This window comes from Phoxinus phoxinus (assembly GCF_949152265.1).
Source record: "Phoxinus phoxinus genome assembly, chromosome: 9".
Lineage (NCBI taxonomy): Eukaryota > Metazoa > Chordata > Actinopteri > Cypriniformes > Leuciscidae > Phoxinus > Phoxinus phoxinus.
This window is the reverse complement of record NC_136884.1, coordinates 7,505,860-7,529,221: the sequence shown is the minus strand read 5'-3', so window position 1 is coordinate 7,529,221 and position 23,362 is coordinate 7,505,860. Positions and strand designations below refer to the sequence as shown.

Here is a 23,362-nt window from a genome sequence, read left to right as displayed (position 1 = left end):
GGGTTTAAAGAGCTTGTATTCTGCAATATCAGATATAATATCTACAAAATGAATATTCTAGTGAGATTTCTTGTTTCCCTCAGCTTGGGGTAACCTGGGTAATGTCCTGAAGAACCAGGGAAAGATGGCTGAGGCAGAGAGGGCGTATAGAAATGCTCTTTATTACCGGGGCAATATGGCTGATATGCTCTACAACCTGTGAGTACAATAACTTTGACCTGTTTTTTTATACCTACACCACACTGTCTGTATGTTGTTGCATTAAATAAAAAAATCAAACTAAGTTGGTCAGAAAACAAATGATGCTAGACGTTTTTTTTCCAGAACTAACTTCACCTTTCTGAGTATTTTTGATAGCAATGATATAACCAGCTCATCTCAATGTGACCCCCCCCCCCCCCCCCCCCTCTCTCTCTCTCTCTCTCTCTCTCTCTCTCTCTCTCTTTGTGCAGAGTGCTTTAAAAATTTGGGGAGTTGGTTTTGTCAAGGTCATACAGCACTTTATCTGAGCCAGTTTTCCATGGAAACTGACATAATCCATTGTACATGACTTTTTGCAGGGCAGCAGACATGAACAGATGTACAAAAAATATAATATGGTTAATTTTTTACTATTTTATAGTACATTTAATACTTATAAAGGATGCAGGCATGAAGGAAAGTGTGAAACACCTCTAACACTCATTAACCCTGGAGAGGAGCAGAAACCTCCATGTTTCATTGTCACGTTCTGGTCCTTGCACAAACTTATATGTTCATATTGCTTCACACATCATTTCTCAAGCTTAAAACCTGTGTGTGCTTTTATTTCATCCAGTGGTTTGCTGCTACAGGAGAGTGAGCGATTCTCTGGGGCTCTGCATTACTATAAACTGGCCATCGGGAGCAGACCGACTCTGGCCTGTGAGTTCAGCTCTTCAGTTTCACTTATTTCACCATTTCGACCATCAGAGTCAGCCTCTTACTTGTGTCCTGATTTTCACAGCTGCATACTTGAACGTGGGCATCATCCTGGTCTCCCAGGGGAATATCGAAGAGGCCAAGCGCACATTCCACACTTGCGCGGACATCCCTGATGAGAATCTGAAGGACCCTCATGCCCACAAGAGCTCCGTCACCAGCTGCTTGTACAACCTGGGCAAGATGCTTCATGAGCAGGGCCAGCATGAGGTACAGCTCGGCTCATTCATTGAGTATTGATTGAAAGCTACATGCATAATCCAGTTTAGATGGATCCAATAATGTTCTTGTATGAGTTGTTGGTTGTTCATAACTTTACAGGCTGTTTTTGTTTGTCGTATAGGAGGCGCTTTCAATTTATAAAAAGGCTGTGCAAAAGATGCCACGACAGTTCGCACCGCAGAGTTTGTACAACATGATGGGTCAGTGTTTATGTCTCAGTTGAATTGCATTCAGATGTATTTTATGTGTACACATCTATAGACCAATATAAATTTGAGGTTGTTTTTTTCACAATATATTAAATGTAAATTTATAAATGTATCTATCTATCCCAATTCATCCCGCCCATCCCATCCATCCATCCATCCAATCCATCCATAAAAATATTATACCTAAAAACCAGCCCTATGACTTATTATCCCCTTTTGATATTTTCCCCCTGCAATTTTAGATTCCCCCCATTATAGACAACCTCATCAACATGCTCCGTTTAACATTTCAAATATGACCTAAAATATGTTTTTAGTGTTCTACAACCCCTTCAGTTCAATTCAGTTTAATGACACTATTATCATGCTACAGCTGCTTTACACCAGAATTAGAATTTGTCTAATTCATTCATTTATTCTTTTGGCAGACGAAGCGTATATAGTGACTTTAGAATCCATTCAAGGTGTACTTGGTTTTTATTTGTATTTTGTATATGCATTTCCTTGGAATCAAACCCATGACCTTAATATAACAAGTTTAACTTGTAGTCTTTTGAAAGCTCAGTTGCTTGCGGTTACAGTTACGCTTATGGTTTCTGTCCCTTGTATGATACTGTCTTTATTAATCTCATACCATGATGGACAATTTTTTTTATTTTTTTTGGGACATCTGGCGGTTTAGAAAAAAAAAATCTCTACTTATTTCAAACATAGTGCTCCAGAGGTTTAATGTCTGTGAATCAACTCTAAGCATATTTGGAAAGTCATATTCTTCCATAACTCCTCAAACTAATCCAATGACATATGCTTTTCTTTGCATTTGATTTGTCTGCATGAAGTCCAGGGAATTCTAGGTAATTTTGGATGTCCTTCTGACTTTGACCCACAGGTGAGGCGTATATGAGGATGAATAATCTAGAGGAAGCGGGACATTGGTACAGAGAGTCACTGAAGGCCAAACCCGACCATGTTCCTGCCCACCTGACCTATGGAAAACTGCTGTCTATCATGGTGAGTCAACCTGACAAGTGCATTATTACCCTTTGTGTTTGTGAGCTTTTCTTTCGTCACAAACACAAAAGTGAGACCTGAAAGTCTGAGAACACATTGAAAACAAATAAAAAGATTTTGAAAATCAATTGACATGGTGTTTGTTTGTTTATCCATTATTCCATTCATCCCATCCCTTCCATCCACTTCATTCCATCCCATTCTATCCCTTCCATCCAATGATACTACTACTACTACTACTAATAATAATAATAATAATATAATATTATACCACTAGTGAAAATGCTTATATTTTACCCAAATAATAATATATTTTAATTAAATAGAATAGGTTAAATGGAAGATTTTTCACTATTTGCTGCTGTATTATTGACACACTGTGGTTGCTATTACATTTTCAGTATGAATGTAAAAGCCTGAAGCTAAATGGATTTGTAAAAGCGTAATTAAATCAATTTAGTTTGACTTCAAACTACAAATGGGGAGATGAAGTGGAAAGAAGTCTCCAAAGATAGCTGGTTATCAAAATCATTTGCCACAGATGACCCTTCATGAGACTCTTAGTGCCGAGGAAAGAAATAATTGCTTCGTCCTTGAGAGAAACATTGACACAAAAACATCTCTCAGATATCAACGGCAACATCATTTTGATTTTTCATCATCAGATTTTCACATTTGTATTCCACCCCTTTCACTCCCTGCATAAGAAATAACCCTTGACCGTGATATTTTTCCTCTCTGACCACCATGATGTAAATGGAGAAGGGGTGATGAAGAAAGGTCGAGCAGCTGCATCCCCCCCAGGACGTGATATCTCATATCCTCCCCCTAATCTGATTTGGGTTTGTGTCTCGGCACGGCTGGTCAAGAGTCCAGACCCTTGCCTCAAACCTGTTTGCTCACTTTAACCCCCCTCCCACCACTAACCCCCACTTGGCCTGTCCACTTAATACACACAGATTAAAACCGGTTATTACCCCTCAAGCACCGTGCGTAATTTAATTACTCTTTCCTTCTTGAAAACAGGTTATTGGTGAACTTTTGACCACCTGTTGAAGAACTGCGGTGTATTAGCTGGCTTACTCTGTCAGGCCGACAGAACAGCGTCAGACAAAATGACTGAAGTTATGTCATGATGTACCTCACAAGACCATTTTTGTCAGATGGCCAAAACGTGAAAGATTCAGGACATTTGCTGCTGTTTCCTTTTCCATTTAGCCTTGTATATAGTTTAGCAGGCTGTTTTTGAAATTGAAGTTTCATATGTCCACGAAAAGCTAATTTAACACTCTAGTCAACAGATTAAATCGGGGTCTGGGGCTAAAACAATAGCTTTTTTTGTATTTGCCCTTTTTTGATTCAAATCTGCAGGTATTTAGTGGTTTTTGAAACCCTGACTTCAAGTTTTATATAGGCCTATACATTTGATAAACGCTCTTGGACATAGTTGAATGCTTTTCGGGAACCGCAGCCAATGAGAGCATGAAATGCTACGGCTTTCCAAGGTATTTCTTTATCCTCTTATCTGAAGTGTTTGCCACAAAACTGTTCAGTGAAGCAAGCCTAATATAACCTCGCTGCTTATGACTAGAACGTTTGCAAAGGTAACACCAACATGGAAGCAATCAGCACTGAACTGTAAAGAAAGTGAGACAATTGAACATCAAACATGGAGAAACAGTCACACAAGTGTACTTTCCCACACTTTGATAACATCGAACATCATGTATAGCGTAAATTTAAAGGATCCGGTTACGACTATGTCCCTTACGGTGGGTGTAGTTGTAATTATTTCTTAATTTCTCCACAGGGACAGAAGTCTGAAGCAGAGCGTTACTTCCTGAAGGCAATAGAGCTGGATCCTACTAGAGGAAACTGCTATATGCATTACGGTAGGGTCTGATTCCATTCTAATGCTATTGATCAATGCTCAATTTACTTACAATTTTATTCCATAGAGTCTTTCTTAAATATGGCCTTTATTTATTTCTTAAATGTAGCATTTATAATATTAATTAATTAAAAAAATTATAATATATATTTTAAATATTATCGCTATTATGTTATTAGTAGTAGTATTATTATTAAATATATGCGTACTATATCATATAATATATATGGATATGAAAATTAATAAAAAAGAGATTTAATTCTCGCAATGAATCCAAATGTGCTTCATGTTTGACTAAGTAAACAGCCCCTTCTCAACTCTTGCAAAACCATGTCCTTTCTCATCTCTGAAATGAATGGGTAAACTTATGTCCTGAAGCAGCAGAGGTTCATTGTGCTTCATGTCCTGCATATCTGATCTTCGACCGTTGAACCTGTGGTCTTCTGGCCTGCTGTGTTTGAGTTGGTTTCCATCCTGTGATCTCCTCTGTCTTTTTCTTTCTCTCTCTCTCTCTCTCTCAGGTCAGTTTCTGTGTGAAGAGTCTCGTCTGGGAGAGGCAGCAGTAATGGCTCAGAAAGCTGCAGAGCTGGACAGTTCTGAGTTTGACGTGGTGTTCAGCGCTGCTCATATGCTCAGGTGTGTGTGTGTGCGTGTGTGTGTGTGTGTGTGTGGCTACATCTGCAGACTTGTTTCAGGTGGATTGCAGGTGGACTCAACGTGTTTCATCATCTATGATGAAACAAGGGAATATTTTGAGATAATGACTAGCCCGACTTTACGTCATTCTGCTTATTCCACAGCTGCTTTCCAAACAAATACATGGACATATTGATTTTACTTGCAGCTTAGCTAATTAATTATTCTAACTTGTGTTGATGTGAGAAGAGGCAGCAGAGTATGCTATTATTAGAGAAATTAAAGTCACACTAGTATGTAGAAAGCTATTTGCCTGGGCCAACACTCATTACGCAGCAATATTAATAATTGATTATGTATGCATAATAATTTTCATAATAACTTACAGGTTCTAGTATTGTGTGTGTTTGTCCACAGACAGGCCAGTCTGAATGAGGCAGCTGAATGGCATTATGGGAAGGCAGCTGATTTAAGACCTGATGTAAGTACCTTCTAGATGTTTTGTTAGATTTGTAAGATATTTTTGTCCGTAGTCACCTTGCTGAAGTCTTCCATTATATTTATTGTTTTAAAAATCTGTTTTTTTTTTCTTACCTAATTCAAGAACCACATTCTATATTCCATTCATGATTCTCTCTTTTGTGTCTGCTTTTCTCATTCTCCCAGCATCCCGCAGCTCTGATGAATCTCGGGGCCATCCTCCATCTTAATGGGAAGCTGAAGGAAGCTGAGAGCAACTACCTCCGTGCGCTGCAGCTCAAACCAGACGACCTCATCACTCAGTCCAACCTCCACAAACTCTGGAATGTCATGCAGAAACAGGGTCTCCGAGCCGCTGGAACTTGATCTGCTGCTGTAACCTCTGCAGATATTGCATCTGTGGACGTCTGATCTTATTTGAGATGGATTTCTCTAAATATTCAGCCCTTACTGTGGACTGATGTTGGTTAAAACTTGAACTGGTCTAGAGGTTGGGAATGAAATGAAGATGGAGCCTCTGTGAAGTTCTGTATTGAACAGTAAATAGTGTAAGAGAACAGTAAAGTGCACTTGAAAGAGTGTAATAGCCTCTGAATTCTTCTTCTCACACACGCAGGAGAGGTGGTGTTTGCAACAAACTGGACTGTATTCTTCTGAGAGCAGTGACCCGGATGAACTGTTTTGCGTACGGAAGGCTGTCACCGGTAACTCATACCAACTGAAGTGTCATATAGTGTCATTATGCAGATATTTAAAATGTCTTTTGTTAATTTATTGTTGATAAATCAGCGATTTGTCACTTGTAATGGTTGTTAATAGAACTTAAAATCTCTCTACACCCAGCGCTGAATCTATATGAAGCACTATGTTGTTGCTGATGCCATAGAGCTTAATTTGCTTAATCAGACTTTTTACCGAAACATTTTACCACAATAAAATGTCAGTTTGACCAAAAAAATCATTCCGAATTTTTATTATAAGAAAGAACTAAACATTTTCTGTTCTAGTAAGCGTTTAACATGGCTCTCCTGACAAGAGGTTGATCAGCTCATTTCATGAATGTTTCGCTGCCCTCTATCTGAAGAGTAACAGATTACAGCAAGGATGCCAAATCTGTTCCTGGAGATCTAACTTCCTGAAAAGTTCAGCTCCAACCTTGAGCAAACTTGATAATTACAGACAGGTGTGTTGGATAGGTAGGTTGATGATTTTCAGGAACAGGATTGTGCTTTACAGTACACTGCATTACAGTATTAAATATGCCGCTTCTGCCTGTATTTAGAATAACAAGTGTTTTTCTGCCATCTTGTGGTTGAGTAACGCTTTGCCACAACCAATGCACATGCCTGTTGTGCCCAAAGGCTGCTAAATTCTCTGTAGTTTCTATAGTCAATTAAACCTTTTTATTTACAACTGATTTCTTTTCTTTTTTTCTTTTTTAACAATGAACATTAAAATTGATAAAACTAAATATGTTAGAATGATGGGTTGCAAATTTAGCTTTAATTTGGGACAAATATGTTGTTTTGTTATTAATATAATTATATCCTGTAAATTTTAAATATACATTTATAAAATATGTTTAACATAAAAAAAAATGTTGCATATATTGATATGAAGTGAGCAGTTATCAGTGTGTATCAGCAGGTGTTTGGTTCTGATGCTGTATATAACATGGGGTGCTTCCTCTCTCTGAAATCTTCAAAGTCTCCCATATGGTGTGTGACTATTTTTTGCCTCTAGCAGGTGTGTGTGTGTGTGTGTGTGTGTGTGTGTGTGTCTGTGTGTGTGCATCCTCACTGAAGTGTCTCGATATGGAGGAGGAGTTCTTTTCAGCGCTGACGAGCTTTTGATATATATGGTGAAAATCATAAAAGCCTCCTCTGATTTGTCACTGAAGTTGTTTGATGATTTCCTCTGTTGTGTCTAATAAGGTAATGATGAACCTGATTGGAAAGTTTTAGGGCTCTCTCGCTTTAGGGGGCTGACAGTCCCCAGTTTCTTCAGTGTGTTTGAGGAACCGTAAAGAAACTTGTGCTGCGTTCTCTGAGCTGATGAAATGGTGTGCGTCCAGCAGAAGATGATGATGAGGAGTCTGTTGTTTCTAATCAAACTCGTCACCGCTAGTAGGTTTATACTTTCAGTTGAGGATGAAATTATCTCAATTCAAACATTTATATGCAATAAGATACTGCATCATACTTGCTGTCTAACCTGCACATATTATGTATATTTTGTGCTTTGTTGTTAATTTCTTCTTTTTTCCTTCTTTCTCTCTCTCAGTCTGTCATTTTTCTGTTGCACAAAATAAAAGTGTGAATGTGAGGTTGGTTGGTGGCCACAGTCGCTGTGCTGGTAGAGTGGAGGTTCTTCATAGAGGTCAGTGGGGAACAGTGTGTCGTGTTGGCTGGGATATGGCTGATGCTGCAGTGGTGTGTAGAGAACTGGACTGTGGAGAACCTGTAGATGCTCTGGGTGATGCTCAATTTGGAGCAGGATCAGGACCAATCTGGATGAGTACTGTCTCGTGTAATGGATCAGAGTCGACACTGAAGAACTGTGGGTCAGGAGGATGGGGTAAAAGCACCTGTGATCACACTGAAGATGCTGGAGTCATCTGCTCAGGTAAACTGCTCCATTCTGCACCATAATATTACATCACAAAAAATAGTTTTCATAATATGTAAAATATTTAAATTTTATACACCACATTTAAAAGTTTGGGGTCAGTAAGATTGTTTTTTTTTTTTTTAAAGAAGCTGCTTATGTCGAGCAAAAACGGTACTATTTTTATTTTATTTTTACAGTTGAAAATAACATTTTAAAATTGAAATCTGAAATCCTGAAATCTTAGATTTGGTGCTCATGCACAATTTCACCACAGTGGTGGTCGTGCTGCGCTTAATGAATTGTGGATGTGCGTGTGTGTGTGTGTTTTTAAGGAGTTTAAAGCATTTATTTGTAACAGAAATATTTTGTAACATTCTAAATGACTTTACTGCCATTTAAACAAATAAATGCATCTTGCTCAATTAATTTTTTTGTTGCAAACTAAATCTTACTGACCTCAAATCACAACTGTTTAAACACTCATTGTGTTGTTTCTCCTTATCTTACTTATGTATGCTAATAAATAAATGTGAGTAAACCTATATGACATGTTTCTTTAACATTTCTTTTCTCAATCTTTTTCACTTTTTAAAATGGTAGATTTTAGTTGTGGTTGTGGTGTTTCTCTCACATATAAAATATTATTATAGGAATCTATAAAATGTTTTTAAGTGTACAACAAGGTTTTTGTTTTTTTTTTCATCCCAAAAAATCATGTAAATGATCTGGATGCCTTTAGGAGTTCGGCTGGTTGGAGGTTTTCACTGCTCTGGGAGGTTGGAGATACTTGATGATCAGTCGTGGGTTTCAGTGTGTGACGCTGCCTTTGACCAGCAGGATGCAGAGGTTGTGTGTAGAGAGCTGGACTGTGGGGCTCCTGTACCGGTGCTGGGAGAAGATGCTTTTGGAAAAGGAGACGCTCAGATGTGGACACAAGAGATTCAGTGCAGAGGAAATGAGTCTCAGATTCACCTCTGCCCAAAATCCCTATCATATGAAAACAACTGTTCACATGACAATGATGTTAAACTGGTGTGTGCAGGTCAGTGTGGATTTCTTTTACATTTATAAAATCTATGTCAAATCTTTTGACACTGTATGAAATATTTTTTTCTGTGATTCTTTTAACTCTCTTTTTCTGACTGCACATTATCTCTCCATCTGTTCACTTCTTTATTTAATATAGTCAGTGTGAATGTGAGGCTGGTTGGTGGTCACAGTCGCTGTGCTGGTAGAGTGGAGGTTCTTCATAGAGGAAAGTGGGGAACAGTGTGTGGAGATGACTGGGATATGGCTGATGCTGCAGTGGTGTGTAGAGAACTGGACTGTGGAGAACCTGTAGATGCTCTGGGTGATGCTTATTTTGGACCAGGATCAGGACCAATCTGGATGAGTTATGTCTCGTGTACTGGATCAGAGTTTACACTGAAGAACTGTGGGTCATCAGGATGGGGTAAAAGCACCTGTGATCACACTGAAGATGCTGGAGTCATCTGCTCAGGTAAACTGCTTTGTACAGTTCCTCACCTTAATATAACTTTACTAAAAGTGTCCTCATTTCACCAAAATTTAGAGTAGGCCTATTTTCTATTCTATTGTTGAGGAAACTACGTTGTTTGCTCTTGTGGCCAGGAGTTAGTGTGTAAAACAACCATGAGTGATCATGGTAACTATCAGCTCTGCAGCAGATATCAATATCAGATATCAATATCAATATTAATATCCATCAGTAGTGAAAACACTATTTATTACCAATGTAACTATCAGCAGTTTAAGACATTAAATCTGTAAGCACATAACACAAGAACACTTCTCTTTAAATACAAATGAGACTTTATTGATATTTCGAACACATAAAACTAATATCTAACACATAAACACACATTCACACGAATTGCAGAAAGAAAGAAAGTGAGGAAAGAATGAGTTCTAGGAGTGAAATGATGAAATCCCAAGTTTCTATGTGCACTTGACTTGACCTGAACGAACCATATATCGTTTTTCCCTTCTATCATTTCTTATGCAGGGTTATTACATTTGATATCAACGGAAAGAAAGGGAAACTAAGTAAGGAAGAAAAGTGAGACGAGAGTTAGATGGCTTGAATGAAACTGTTAACCCTTACAGAAAAAACACATGAATTTCACGTTATCACATGTTTTCCACATGTGATCAACATGAGTTTTTTCACATGTGAAGTCCATGTGTTTTTTCTGTAAGGGAACCCACCATGTTCTTCTGATCTTGATCTCTGTCGTCTGATCCTTTCTTCGTGTCCTGAGATTTTAACCTGAGGAGTCTGTCCAGCCTCTCAGACGAGTTCTGACCAATTAGACGCTGTCTTTAGTTCAGAGGTGGCTGTTTCTTCTCCTCTCACCATAAAATTACACGTTATCTGTGGTCTCTTAACCCGCTCTAAGCAGAGAGCAAAGTTTAGACATGATTCCTATTATAATAATACAATACAATTTACACAGATTTCATTCGTCATCTTTTGAATTAGGAACTGACGATCTACTGTAGGAAACAAGAAACACTTTGTCAACCATTAGTTATAACAATTGCATGAATTATGTGTGATAGGCATAATAGTCACATATATAGGTTGTAGACATGAGATTATAGGATCATGCAGTTGAACTATGTTTGAGTGATTATAAGTCAGGGAAGAACAGACTGTCACATTTTCCATTTCATGCTGACTTTAAAAATATGACTTACTAGTTGCTATATACTAAGTTGTCCGAATTACACGACTACCACTGCATTCATGCTGTACGATTTCTCAAAAATACCAGACTTTCTTCTTGTTTACATATGTGACATACATAACCACACAAAGACTATAGCTTTAACATATATGCTTCTTATTATTTCCCAATCTGTTTTCACACTCCTAATAGGTTTTAATATTCTAGTTGGTTTATATATAAATAAATACAAATACAAATATAAAACTTGCCACATTTTTCTTCCATATAAATATGATCTTAATAATTTATCAAATATAATTGTTTATATCAAGTGTACAGTTTTATAGATGGAATCACAATTATTCAACTCCCATTGCAAATCAGGTTTATTGACTAAATGTACAGACTTTCAGCTGTTTGCAATGAACAAATCAAACAAAAGTAATTGAAATAGCTCAACACGGCAAATGTTTCAAGTGGTTTCCCCAAATTCAACTGAAAATACAACTTTTAATGACTTCTGCAGTCTCGAAATTATTCAATTTGGGGAAACCACTTGAAAAATTTGTTGTGTTGAGCTATTTCAATTACTTTTGTTTGATTTGCTCATTTCAAACAGCTGAAAGTCTGTACATTTTGTCAAATAACCTGATTTGCAATGGGGTTGAATCATTTGATGTATACATATATACGCACACCTTTGGTTGGTGGTCAGAGTTACTGCGCTGGTATATATATATATATATATATATATATATAATATTTTTTATATAAATAATAATAATATCATTTGAATTTTTTTTGTTCAATTAACTATTTAAATTAGCTGTGTTGTTGTTACAGGAGTCAGAATGGTTGGAGGTTCTCGCTGCTCTGGGAGGTTAGAGATACTTGATGATCAGTCGTGGATTTCAGTGTGTGCCGCTGCCTTTGACCAGCAGGATGCAGAGGTTGTGTGTAGAGAGCTGGACTGTGGGGATCCTGTACCGGTGCTGGGAGAAGATGCTTTTGGCAAAGGAGACGCTCAGATGTGGACACAAGAGATTCAGTGCAGAGGAGATGAGTCTCACATTCACCTCTGTCCAACATCACCATTAGATGAAAACAACTGTTCTCATGGCAACAACGTTGAATTTGTGTGTGCAGGTTGAAACAAATTTTCACTTCAGATTTAAATCCCCAGATTAAAACTTGATGTTATATCAATGTGCTTTCCCTCCTCATTGTCTTATTTCTTTTATCTCACTCGTTATTCCTCTCTGTTTCTCATTGTCTCTTCGTCTCTAATGCACTCTGTTCAATATATAGACGGTTTGAACGTGAGTGTGAATGTGAGGCTGGTTGGTGGTCACAGTCGCTGTGCTGGTAGAGTGGAGGTTCTTCATAGAGGAGACTGGGGAACAGTGTGTGGAGAAGACTGGGATATGGCTGATGCTGCAGTGGTGTGTAGAGAACTGGACTGTGGAGAACCTGTAGATGCTCTGGGTGATGCTCATTTTGGACCAGGATCAGGACCAATCTGGATGGATGTTGTATTATGCACTGGATCAGAGTCTACACTGAAGAACTGTGGGTCATCAGGATGGGATAAAAGCAACTGTGATCACACTGAAGATGCTGGAGTCATCTGCTCAGGTACTGTAAACTGCTCCAAACCTCATTTTATTCTATAAAATACTGTATATATTTAAATTATATACTATACGTACACACCAGTATTATTTTTAAATAAATAATTTGTCATTGATTTTTGTTTTCTGAACATTTTTCTGTTCTATTGCTTTTTTTAGAAGTCCGGCTGGTTGGAGGAGGTTCTCGCTGCTCTGGGAGATTGGAGATACTTGATGATCAGACGTGGGTTTCAGTGTGTGACGCTGCCTTTGACCAGCAGGATGCAGAGGTTGTGTGTAGAGAGCTGGACTGTGGGGCTGCTGTACAGGTCCTGGGAGAAGATGATTTTGGCAAAGGAGACGCTCAGATGTGGACACAAGAGATTCAGTGCAGAGGAAATGAGTCTCAGATTCACTTCTGTTCAAAATCCCTATCATATGAAAACAACTGTTCACATGACAATGATGTTAAACTGGTGTGTGCTGGTAAGAGCTGAATTAAATGACTGAAAAGATACACATATACTGTATTTGAACCCATCACAAAGCAACACGCTGGTCTATTATATTATTTTAAGTTTGATAAATGCTTTTCTCTCTCCATTTCTATTACCCTCTCATAGATGTAATGAATGTGAAGTTGGTTGATGGCAACAGTCCCTGTGCTGGTAGAGTGGAGGTTCTTCATAGAGGTCAGTGGGGAACAGTGTGTGATGATTTCTGGGATTTGGCTGATGCGGCAGTGGTGTGTAGAGAACTGGACTGTGGAGAACCTGTAGATGCTCTGAGTGATGCTCATTTTGGACCAGGATCAGGACCAATCTGGATGAGTGTTTTATCTTGTTTTGGAATTGAGTCATCACTGAAAAACTGTGAATCAGCAGGATGGGGTAAACATACCTGTGGTCATAATAATGATGCTGGAGTCATCTGTTCAGGTGAATGACATAGTGTACTTTTATATTGTGATAAACATCATAAATTACACAAAACTCTCTTGACAGAACAACTAATCTTAATTTTCATACGATTATTGTTATTTAGGGACTGCAACTGCTAAATACAATATCCTCTCTTAAGCTTGCCACTCTGAATAACTGTTTTCTCTGTTTTGTACCATTTTTAATGTAATAAAAACAGATCATACACATTCCAGACTTACCAATGGACCTCATTTGTGCTCTGGGAGATTAGAGATGGTTCATGGAAACACCTGGGTTTCAGTGTGTGCTGCTGCCTTTGACCAGCAGGATGCAGAGGTTGTGTGTAGAGAGCTGGACTGTGGGGCTCCTGTACAGATGCTGGGAGAAGATGCTTTTGGAAAAGGAGACGCTCAGATGTGGACACAAGAGATTCAGTGCAGAGGAAATGAGTCTTATATATCTTTCTGTCCAACATCATTGTCTCTCAAACACCACTGTACTCATGAGAATTATATTGGACTGTTCTGTTCTGGTAATGGAACTGTAGTTTTCAACTTATTGAAATAATCATAAAACATTTTTAAAAACATTTATATTTCATGTTTCCTACTGTTTAAGTAAACTCTGTACTTTATCCAGGTTACACTGACATCAGACTGGTCAATGGTCCTGACATTTGTTCTGGTCGAGTTGAACGTCAGTACTTCAGTGAATGGGGCACAGTGTGTGATGCATGCTGGGATATGAGAGCTGCCAGTGTCCTCTGTAGACAGATGAATTGTGGGATTGCTGTGTCTGTTGTGGGATCAGACTGGTTTGGAGAGGGAAGTGGTGAAATCTGGGCTGATGTGTTTGATTGTGACGGGAATGAAACAAAACTCTCAGAATGTTCCGTCTCTTCATGGAGTCGAGCTGAATGTTCTCATGGACGAGATGTTGGAGTCATCTGCTCTAGTGAGTCCATGTTACTGGAAGACTTCATTGATTTCATGCTCCTGAAAGACTTAATAGTAGGCCTATAAATGCAATATTTCAGTTTTCTTTTTGTTCATTCATTTTTTTATAAAATTTATCATTAATGTAAAGCATATTACCAAACTTGCAAATAAAACATGAGCTCTCTTCTCTAGATTCTTCTCTGGCTGTTCATGACGGTCTGGTGCGGTTGTCTGGAGAGAGACAGTGTGAGGGGGAGCTGGAAGTTTCCATCCATCAGGTCTGGAGGAGAGTTCTGCTGGACTCCTGGAGTCTCACTGAATCCTCTGTGGTCTGCAGACAGCTGGGCTGTGGCTCTGTGCTGAACTTCTCCGGCTCCTCTTCATCCAGTCCTGAACACAGTCATGAGTGTGTGACGGGCTTCCAGTGCTCTGGGAGTGAAGCTCATCTGGGGAACTGCAGCTCTCCACAAACTCTCAACTGCAGCTCCACACAACAGCTGTCAATCACCTGCCTTGGTGAGAACAACAACATCTGGGCAGATTCTTCAGTTGTTAGTGATCAATAATGAGTTTTTCTCTCTCTGAATATCAGGTCGCGGGTCCATCAGGCTGGTGGGTTCTGGGGGAGACTGTGCAGGGAGGCTGGAGGTTTTTCACAGCGGCTCATGGGGGACAGTGTGTGATGACTCCTGGGATATTAAAGATGCCCATGTGGTGTGCAGACAGCTGCAGTGTGGAGTGGCCCTCAGTAACCAGCAGGTACCAGCCTGGTTTGGTCCTGGTTCTGGACACATATGGCTGGATGAGGTGGAGTGTGAGGGGAATGAGACGTCCCTGTGGAACTGCTCTTCTCCAGGCTGGGGGAAACATGACTGTCAACACAAGGAGGATGTAGGAGTCGTATGCTCAGGTACACTAGTGGAAATGTTTGCTATATATATATATATATTATACCATTTTAGATTTAGCACAACCAATTGCTCTTGTCTTTTTCCATCTAGAGTTTAAAGAGATCAGGTTAACTGAGGGCTGTGAAGGGAATGTGGAGGTTTTCTACAATGGATCCTGGGGTAATGTGTGCTGGAACCAGATGAACAGAGAGACAGCGAGTCTGATCTGTCAAGAGCTGAACTGTGGAAGATCTGGTGCTTTTTTCAATTCTATAGCAAGACTGGAATCGGCTCGTAACTGGCTGGATGAAGTGAAATGTCGACCGCATGATTCAAATCTGTGGCACTGTCCATCTTTACCTTGGGGAGAGAACTACTGTAACAGAGATGAGGTGGCCAAAGTCACCTGCTCAGGTAAGACTGTTGCAAGCATCTCTAAAAATACAACAATAATCCATTAACATTATTGAGTGTATGAACAAAATGTATTTATTAACTTGTGATTACAGAACAGGAGAGTCACGAGTCCCCTAGAAGCTATTTGTCATGCTCCACATCTCCACATCAGAGACAGTGTTCAGGTTAAGTTAATTTGATGTAGAAGAACATACAAATCATAACATCCATATGTTATGTATGCATGTTATTTTGAGCTTGGGGCACCAAGAGGATTTAATCTCACACCACACATACATACTGTAGGTGTTGCTGTTCTGACAGTACTGTACTTTGTTGGTATACAATAATGTCTTTGCTGTGTGTGATTTAGATCATGTTCCTCTCAGACTGAGTGGAGGTTCGGGCCGGTGCTCTGGGAGGCTGGAGGTGTATCATAACGCTGTGTGGGGTTCAGTCTGTGCTGATCTGTGGGACATCAGCGATGCTCAGGTGGTCTGCAGGCAGCTGGGTTGTGGAGACGCACTGAGGGCTGATGGGAATTCAGTCTTTGGTGCTGGTGAAGGTGTTGTGTGGCTGAACAGAGTCGAGTGCAGAGGGAATGAGATTCACCTGTGGGACTGTCCTCTCTCCCTGAAGAAGCACACTGACTGTTCCCACAAAGAGCACGCTGGACTCACATGTGCAGGTCACTGCAAAACTCTGACCAATATTAGTCATTTGTACATAATTTTAGAGCGAATAATATCTGTGTATTTGCTTTTTACAATGTGTTTTATGTCTGTCTTGCCAGATTTGTCAGTGTCCACTACTCCTGCCACAACAACATCAGCTTCTCCTCCAGTTTCTCAGACAGTGCGCTCAACATCAATCACTCCTCCACAAACTCCTCCAGCAGCGTCTCTCTCTGTGCTTGTGGTTGTACTGGGAGTTTTGCTCTTACTGCTCTTAGTGCCACTGCTTATAGTGATTCAGCAGAACAGAGTGATGAGGAGAGGTAGGAGAGATCCAGAGACTGTCATATTGTGTCTTATTCAGTGTGTGATCAGTCATGTGTTGTGAACTGACGGCAGGTTTGTCTGTCTACACACAGCTCTCTCCGACTGGTACACAGGACTGCACAGGGCTCCAAGTGAGGTAGTTTATGAGGAAATTTATCACAGACACAATCAAATCACTCATACAGGTGAGGCATCATCAGAGATTGTTAAAACTTTAACTTCGGCATTCTGATCAAACGGTCCCAAAGTTTTTACTTCTCTTCTTCCATTGTAACTGTTGCCTCTTGTGTACATTGTACCCATGAACATTCCAAACCACACCTGGTTGTTATTTTTTCATTCCCTGGTGTTTATATCAATCAAACTTCAAGTGCTGTGGTGATGCACAAATTTCCCTCTCCACTTCCTATGAAGTGAAGTAGATGAACCCTTATTCCCTAGCATTTACAATGCCATTCAAACTGAACATATATACTCCAGTCCCCCTCCCAAAAAAATCTTCTTGCTCTCACTATCACAGAGTTTTATGACCCAAAGGACAAGAGGATTCAGTCTGTTTCTGTTCTGCTCTCCTTTAACAGGAGGGAGTCTCATCTCTGAAGAACTGAATTCTGGGTATGAAGATGTTGATTTGCTTCTCTCAGGTTAGAGGTGATTTTCAAACTGTAAAAAAAAAAAGTCAACCGTGAAATTCACAAATTCCAGGAAATGTATGACCTGTAAATGTGCACCCCAATATACAATGCTTATATAATAGTCTGATGTTTTGAATAGCAATGGCATAATGACATTGGCTTTGTTAACTGGTCATTTCATTACCAGATTATTAAAATCATAAAGACCTTTCTGGCTGAATTTTATTTCTGCAAATATCTTTATTTTTTTATATTGATATTTTGTTCTGATGTTGAAGAGAGGGTGAATGCAAGCACATCTGGATACTATGAGGAAATCATCATTCATGTACCAAAACCAGTTTGTGAGACAGGTGCTGGTTCACTTCTGTTCTCTCTGTTATTCTACAGTCTACATATTCATATATACATTCAAGTTTGTTTTGAGTTTGATGGCATTGATTTCATGTTAAATTTGTAGATGACACACCAGAGGGCTATGATGATGTCATTACCAGTGGACAGACCTATGGTACTGGAAAATGTGTTTTTTCTAAATATTTTTTTCCCCCAAACTACTAATAATCAATAATTAGGAGTTTGAGGCAAAAGTCATAGTTAATAGTGAGAGATTTCAATTCTCACTATATATATATATATATATATATATATATATATATATAGTAGTTAATGGTGAGAGATTAAAAACATTTTTTACACATTTTCCCACCCATGTTATGTTATATTTAAGAACGTGTGTGTGTGTGTGTGTTTGTGTGTGTGTGTGTGTGTGTGTGTGTGTGTGTGTGTGTGTGTGTGTGTAGTGGACACACCAGAGGATTATGATGATGTCATCATTAATGGACAGTGCTCTCAATGTGTAATGGGTGAGTCACACAACTTCATTTTTAATCTACATTTGTTTTCTAAGATATAGTGAACATGCGTTTCTACCAATTATTGAATCTTCATGGCTTCATCAGGTGTAAATATAGTCACAGACAGTCATGAAGGCCAAGATCAATGACACAACCTGTATTTTTTTTTAATTATAATTATAAAACAATTTTTTTTATGTGTAAAGAGGGAGATCAGGATGAGTATGATGATGTGTGGAGTATCACTGAAGATTTGAGAAACTTGTTAAGTAAGGGTAAGCATTATGTCTTATGATTCCCACACAATCAAATATTGTAATATATTTCATGTTTAAGATTCACAATTTAAGAAATTCATCAGTTTACATCTGAATTGAAACTGAATTCCCCATACCATTGTAATTGTCTCACACACGCACGCATATTATATACTGTCAAAAGTTTGAACACGCCTCGTTATTTACTACATATTTTAGAATAAAATTAAAGACACAATTATACAATTATTTTAAAAGTCATTTGCTGATTTAAATTAACTCAGTTTGAAAAACTGATGCAATCACAAAATTGAACTGTGTTGCTCTTTCTTTAATGCAGACTATGATGATGCGGGGGAGGAGTCGAGCGATGAGAGAGAAGCGGTTTGACTGGATGGCCACACCCACTGCTCTTCTGGAATTTATTTTTTTATTTAACAAAATACCTGAAATATTTGGCAAAAATTTGAAACTATACTTTTAGAGTTCCTTTTTGATAATTTCTAGTAAGCATTGTTTATGCATGATTGCCACAGTTCAGGGTTGTTAATCAGGGTCAGGGTTAAATCTTTTGACATTTAAACATTTATTTCCTCTTTTTGTTCCTGTCAAATAATTGAGATGTAGGAGAGTCTTCCAGTGAAAAAAAAACAAAAACATGATAGTTACAATGTCTTGCAATTGCAAATAAATGTTCTGATCATTTTTGAATATATGTTAGAAAACATTAATAAATAACCTGAAATATGATGTTTGCATAAATGTTATTCAGTGTCTATGTTGTTGTTGTGAAGTTGTACATTTACACTAATAGAAAACAATAAGAAATCAATTGCATTACATTGTAGGATGCAATGAGTACATATCTCACCCAAAAAGATTAAAATTACAAATTGTGTGTATTGAATATTTAAGCAAACAGCATTTCTGAAGAGAAAAAAATATCTTTCTCATTATTTGAGAGATCATAATTCTCTTCTACTCCCGATTCCTGAAGTGTTCTGAATATTTAAAGAATGTTAATTAAAGCCAAGAATGAACTATTTTAAGAATATCTGATTCATTATCTCGATTATTCTGTTGTCTGTCTTTGATGTGGTTGTATTTAAGATATATATATATAATAATATATATATATATTATTTAATTGATCTCTATTGTGATTCTTATAACTGTTTTCTGCTAACTCCAAATTAAGCAGAAAAAATAAACTTCAATATGCTGTCTAAAGTAGTAGGCTACACTGACAAAATATAACTTGAAACAATTCATGCTGGTTTGTATTTAAACATCTTGGAGACTTTGAGATTATGCTTTGATTTATATAGACAGATAAAATGACCTTGACAGTTCAAACAGATCCAGCACATTTCAGTTGAACGTTACAGGCTTTTACTGCCATCTTGTGGATAACGATGAGTTACAGTAATATACATTTCTTAAATGTATGCTACAATTTCAATCATTGAAGTTTCAGTATTATAAATCATAATAGCATTTTTTTGTGTGAAAATTTTAAATGCAGAATGCTTTTTGTAAGGGTTAGGGGATGTAAAGTTTGTAGCCTAGCCTACAATATATCGGTGTCCATGTAGAGTCCTAAAACACAAAAAGTGTGTGTGTGACTGTGTGTTGTAATTCGCCCAAGCCTTCGTCACAGATGTACTCGAACAACTTCAAGCATTGTCTTGTCTTTTACACTGTCTTGTCTTTTATGTGTAACTTATTGTTGTCTGCACTATGACGCTTTATCTTGGCCAGGTCGCCGTTTTTAATGAGAATGAGTCCTCTATGTGCCTACCTGGTTAAATAAAGGTTAAAAAAAAAAAAAAAAAAAAAAAGCAGAAGGAACTGTATAAAATATTCTGAATGATCAATCCACAGGTTGATTTGTGGTGCAATCTGGAACTAGCCTAGTACAACTAGTTCGTTCTTGCCTCGACTGAGCCTGGTTTCTCGCAATACCCCCTTCCCCCCATTTCTGTCACCAGTGGAGTTTGGTCTTTTGGTTTGCTTAGTTGGGGACACATATTCAACAATATTATTGATCTGACTGCACTGACACTATCGGAGCTGATTACATCAGAATTTAACTCATTCCATAATAAAAATAAAAAAAATAAAAAACGAACTAAATCAACACTGAGCTGTTGTCTTTTTAGAGCTGCTTTACTGCATCATTGAATCGTCATTTCCTGTTTATCACGGTAATGCTTTGAAACAACCTGTATTGTATAAAGCGCTAATACAGATTTTTTTTTTACTTGACTTTACCTGGTTAATCATAAATGCCATGACTCGCATGAGTTTCTTTAAAAAAAATTAATTATTGATATCATTTGTTGTGAATTGTGAGCTAAAAGTGTCTTCAGAAATCCTTTTTTTTTTTTTCCTGTCAAGAGTTTCTGTGCTCAAGCTACTCCAGTCTGTTTGCTGCTGCCATGTCTCTTTCACAGCTGCAATACTAATGGTCAGTTTACAAAAACATCATAGGTTTCACTTAAATTATGGTTGTTGATAGATTTGCAGCTGTGAAAGACTAATATTAATTTTTGCCTCATGTCCTCCTCCATCCTCCACTCTCATTCATCTGTTTGTGCAATTAAGTACATTTACATTTATGCATTTGGCAGACGCTTTTATCCAAAGCGACTTACATTGCATTATCCTATACAATTATACGGTATGTGCAATCCCCTGGGATCGAACCCAAACCTTGCTTTGTTAACGCAATGCTCTGCACTGAGCTACAGGAACAGGAATTATAGATAAAATGTTTCACAAAATTAGTTTTTAAAATAAAAAATGTGTCACTAGTGTAATAAGGGTTTACTTGTGTGCTGTGCTCTTGGTAAACATTTACTTAAATGCTTTTGTAAAAGAGTTCATTTTACAGAGTTGAGTTTATTACGTGTTAATGTCATGCTAACATGTATACATTAATAGACCGTGTTTAGTATAGGATATTGACAGTTAGTTATCAGTGCTTTTATCTCTTCTCTGCAGGTGTTGGGCTTTGATGCTGTAAATAAACTGGAGAGTTTCCTGTCTCCTGTAAGTGTGTGTGTGTGTGTGTGTGTGTGTGTTTCTGCATCAGTCTTGATAGGTGGGAAGGAGGAGTTCATCAGCACTGACAGTTATAGATATATATATGGAGAATATCATAAATGCCTCGTCTGATTTGTCACTGAGTTGTTTGATGATTTCCTCTGTTCTGTCTAATAAGGTAACAGTGAGTGTGATTGGAGGGTTTTGAACCTCTTTCTCTCTCATTAAGGGGGCTGAGAGAGAGGACGCCTGTACTTCTGTATCATCAGTGGAGAAGCTTGTACTGGATGTTGAATTAATCATGCAGACAGAGATGAAGAGATGCCTGACACTCATTTTACTGTCTTCAATTATAATATTCATCACAGCTGGTATGTATAGATTAAATTAAAGAGATTGTTATCTTTTAGAAATCAAGGGCTGTTATTTAAGATCTTAAAATTAAACTACACTGTAATGTGTTTTTTTAGATGCCCGTGTAATCGCATTGTCACTATGTGCTCCTGTGTTTAACAGGCAATTTTTCTCTTTCCCTTTCTCTTTCTCTCTGTCCCTCCAATTTATAAAGAGCTATAAATAAGTTTTATATGATGGTCTTTTTTTATTCATTATAATATATCATTATCAAAATAATATGAATATTTATTTATTGAAACCCTAAGAGGCCATTATTGTAGATGTTTTGTCTTGTTGTCTTGTGATCGCAATTAAATTTTTAATGTGATATCAAGATTGCAATTGTCTTCTAAAAAAAAAAAAACATACATTGCTCACCTTTTCTCTGGTTGAAAGCGATTTAATCGCCATGTGTTAAACATCATTCTATAACCTTGCAGGCATCTCTGTCCCTCACGTTGGCCATAAAAGGGATCACACATTTTTCTGATTTGATAAACATTGATTTGGAAATATTAGTGACAGACATGTTAGCTTGAGCAAGTCCCATGAACATTTTTACAAAAAAAGATAAAGATTCGTTCATTCACAATCCAGCACGATAAATGCTGTATTATGATATGTCAAGATCACAAGGAAATTAAGTTGTTATCATGACAAACATGGGAAAAAAGACCTTTTAGGGATAAGATGTTACTTTATTTCTACATGTCCTCCCTTTAAAAAAAGGTTTACAGTGAGACATTTGCAATGGAAGAGAATGAGGCCAATATGTAAACTTTAAAATACTCACTGTCTCAATAATATAGAAACAAGACGTTAACAAATATGTGTTAACATGATTTTAATGTGGGGGGAAAATGCTTACTAACCTTTTCTGTGCAAAGTTATTTCCAATTTTAAATTTTGTTGTTACCATAACAGCGTAATGGTATAAACCCTATAATTGTTTTTAACTATTTACAGCTGAAACAATAATGCATTTTAGGATAATTGACTTAAGTGCTTTTATAAAATTATAAGCTTCACATTTCTGTCTTTAAACCTCTTTAATTTTTTAATAAAAAGAAGAAAGTCAGCATAATTTAACATTTTGATTGAGCTAAACTTGTATTGAACTCTGAATATTCATTTTAAATATTCAGATGTGTCCCATTTTGCCAGTTGTCTCACTTTGTAAGGCTATAAATTAAACTCTAATCCCTTCATCTTTCATCTCTTATTGTTACTGCTTAATATTTAGACCGTGTGAATGTGAGGCTGGTTGATGGTCACAGTAGCTGTGCTGGTAGAGTGGAGGTTCTTCATAGAGGTCAGTGGGGAACAGTGTGTGGAGATGACTGGGATTTGGCTGATGCTGCAGTGGTGTGTAGAGAACTGGACTGTGGAGAACCTGTAGATGCTCTGGGTGATGCTCATTTTGGAGCAGGATCAGGACCAATCTGGATGACTGCTGTGTTATGTGCTGGATTAGAGTCTACACTGAAGAACTGTGGGTTCTTAGGATGGGGTAAAACCAACTGTGATCATAGTAAAGATGCTGGAGTCATCTGCTCAGGTAAAGTATTTTACATATTCAAATTGATAACTTTGTAAGATTTCAAAATTTGAAAGAAGTCGATTTTAAAATTTCGACTTCAATAATAAATAAATACATTTCATATTTAAATTTGTTGTGGTTTTCTTTTGTGGTTTTACA

At 37.7% G+C, this 23,362-nt stretch overlaps 2 protein-coding genes and 1 long non-coding RNA gene across 6 annotated transcripts in view; all 3 read left to right on the top strand.

Annotated features, from left to right (window-relative positions):
* Positions 1-6,825, top strand: part of tmtc2a (transmembrane O-mannosyltransferase targeting cadherins 2a) — a 29,576-nt gene extending 22,751 nt beyond the window's left edge. The window contains exons 4-12 of one of the 2 annotated variants that reach the window (XM_079623394.1): positions 84-198; positions 818-903; positions 986-1,170; positions 1,304-1,382; positions 2,281-2,402; positions 4,213-4,294; positions 4,815-4,929; positions 5,347-5,410; positions 5,596-6,825. In XM_079623394.1, coding sequence (XP_079479520.1) covers positions 84-198; positions 818-903; positions 986-1,170; positions 1,304-1,382; positions 2,281-2,402; positions 4,213-4,294; positions 4,815-4,929; positions 5,347-5,410; positions 5,596-5,775 — 1,028 coding nt within the window. In that variant the 3' untranslated portion in view covers positions 5,776-6,825. The remainder of the gene's footprint in view (positions 1-83; positions 199-817; positions 904-985; positions 1,171-1,303; positions 1,383-2,280; positions 2,403-4,212; positions 4,295-4,814; positions 4,930-5,346; positions 5,411-5,595) is intronic. The other variant, XM_079623395.1, reaches the window with a different exon arrangement.
* A 2,001-nt stretch (positions 6,826-8,826) lies between these two features.
* On the top strand, positions 8,827-19,260 carry LOC307004286 (scavenger receptor cysteine-rich type 1 protein M130-like). Of its 3 annotated transcripts, none has more exons than XM_079623392.1 (21): positions 8,827-9,061; positions 9,206-9,520; positions 11,556-11,858; positions 12,021-12,347; positions 12,503-12,808; positions 12,946-13,260; positions 13,463-13,777; positions 13,885-14,199; positions 14,376-14,699; positions 14,776-15,093; positions 15,185-15,487; positions 15,583-15,654; positions 15,843-16,157; positions 16,272-16,466; positions 16,563-16,655; positions 17,052-17,114; positions 17,384-17,458; positions 17,566-17,616; positions 17,909-17,971; positions 18,169-18,237; positions 18,560-19,260. In XM_079623392.1, exons 1-21 carry the CDS (start codon positions 8,944-8,946, stop codon positions 18,607-18,609), a joined length of 4,305 nt encoding a protein of 1,434 aa, XP_079479518.1. In that variant the 5' UTR covers positions 8,827-8,943; the 3' UTR covers positions 18,610-19,260. The 3 variants fall into 3 exon arrangements, with proteins under 3 accessions (XP_079479518.1, XP_079479516.1, XP_079479517.1); XM_079623390.1 differs by having other exon boundaries at positions 16,263-16,466; XM_079623391.1 differs by having other exon boundaries at positions 16,263-16,466; positions 18,169-18,231; positions 18,560-19,257.
* A 964-nt stretch (positions 19,261-20,224) lies between these two features.
* Positions 20,225-23,183, top strand: LOC307004292. The gene is made up of 4 exons (XR_013798975.1): positions 20,225-20,426; positions 21,226-21,279; positions 21,497-21,638; positions 22,907-23,183. It is a non-coding gene; the product is annotated as an uncharacterized lncRNA (long non-coding RNA).
* Positions 23,184-23,362: the final 179 nt, after the last annotated feature.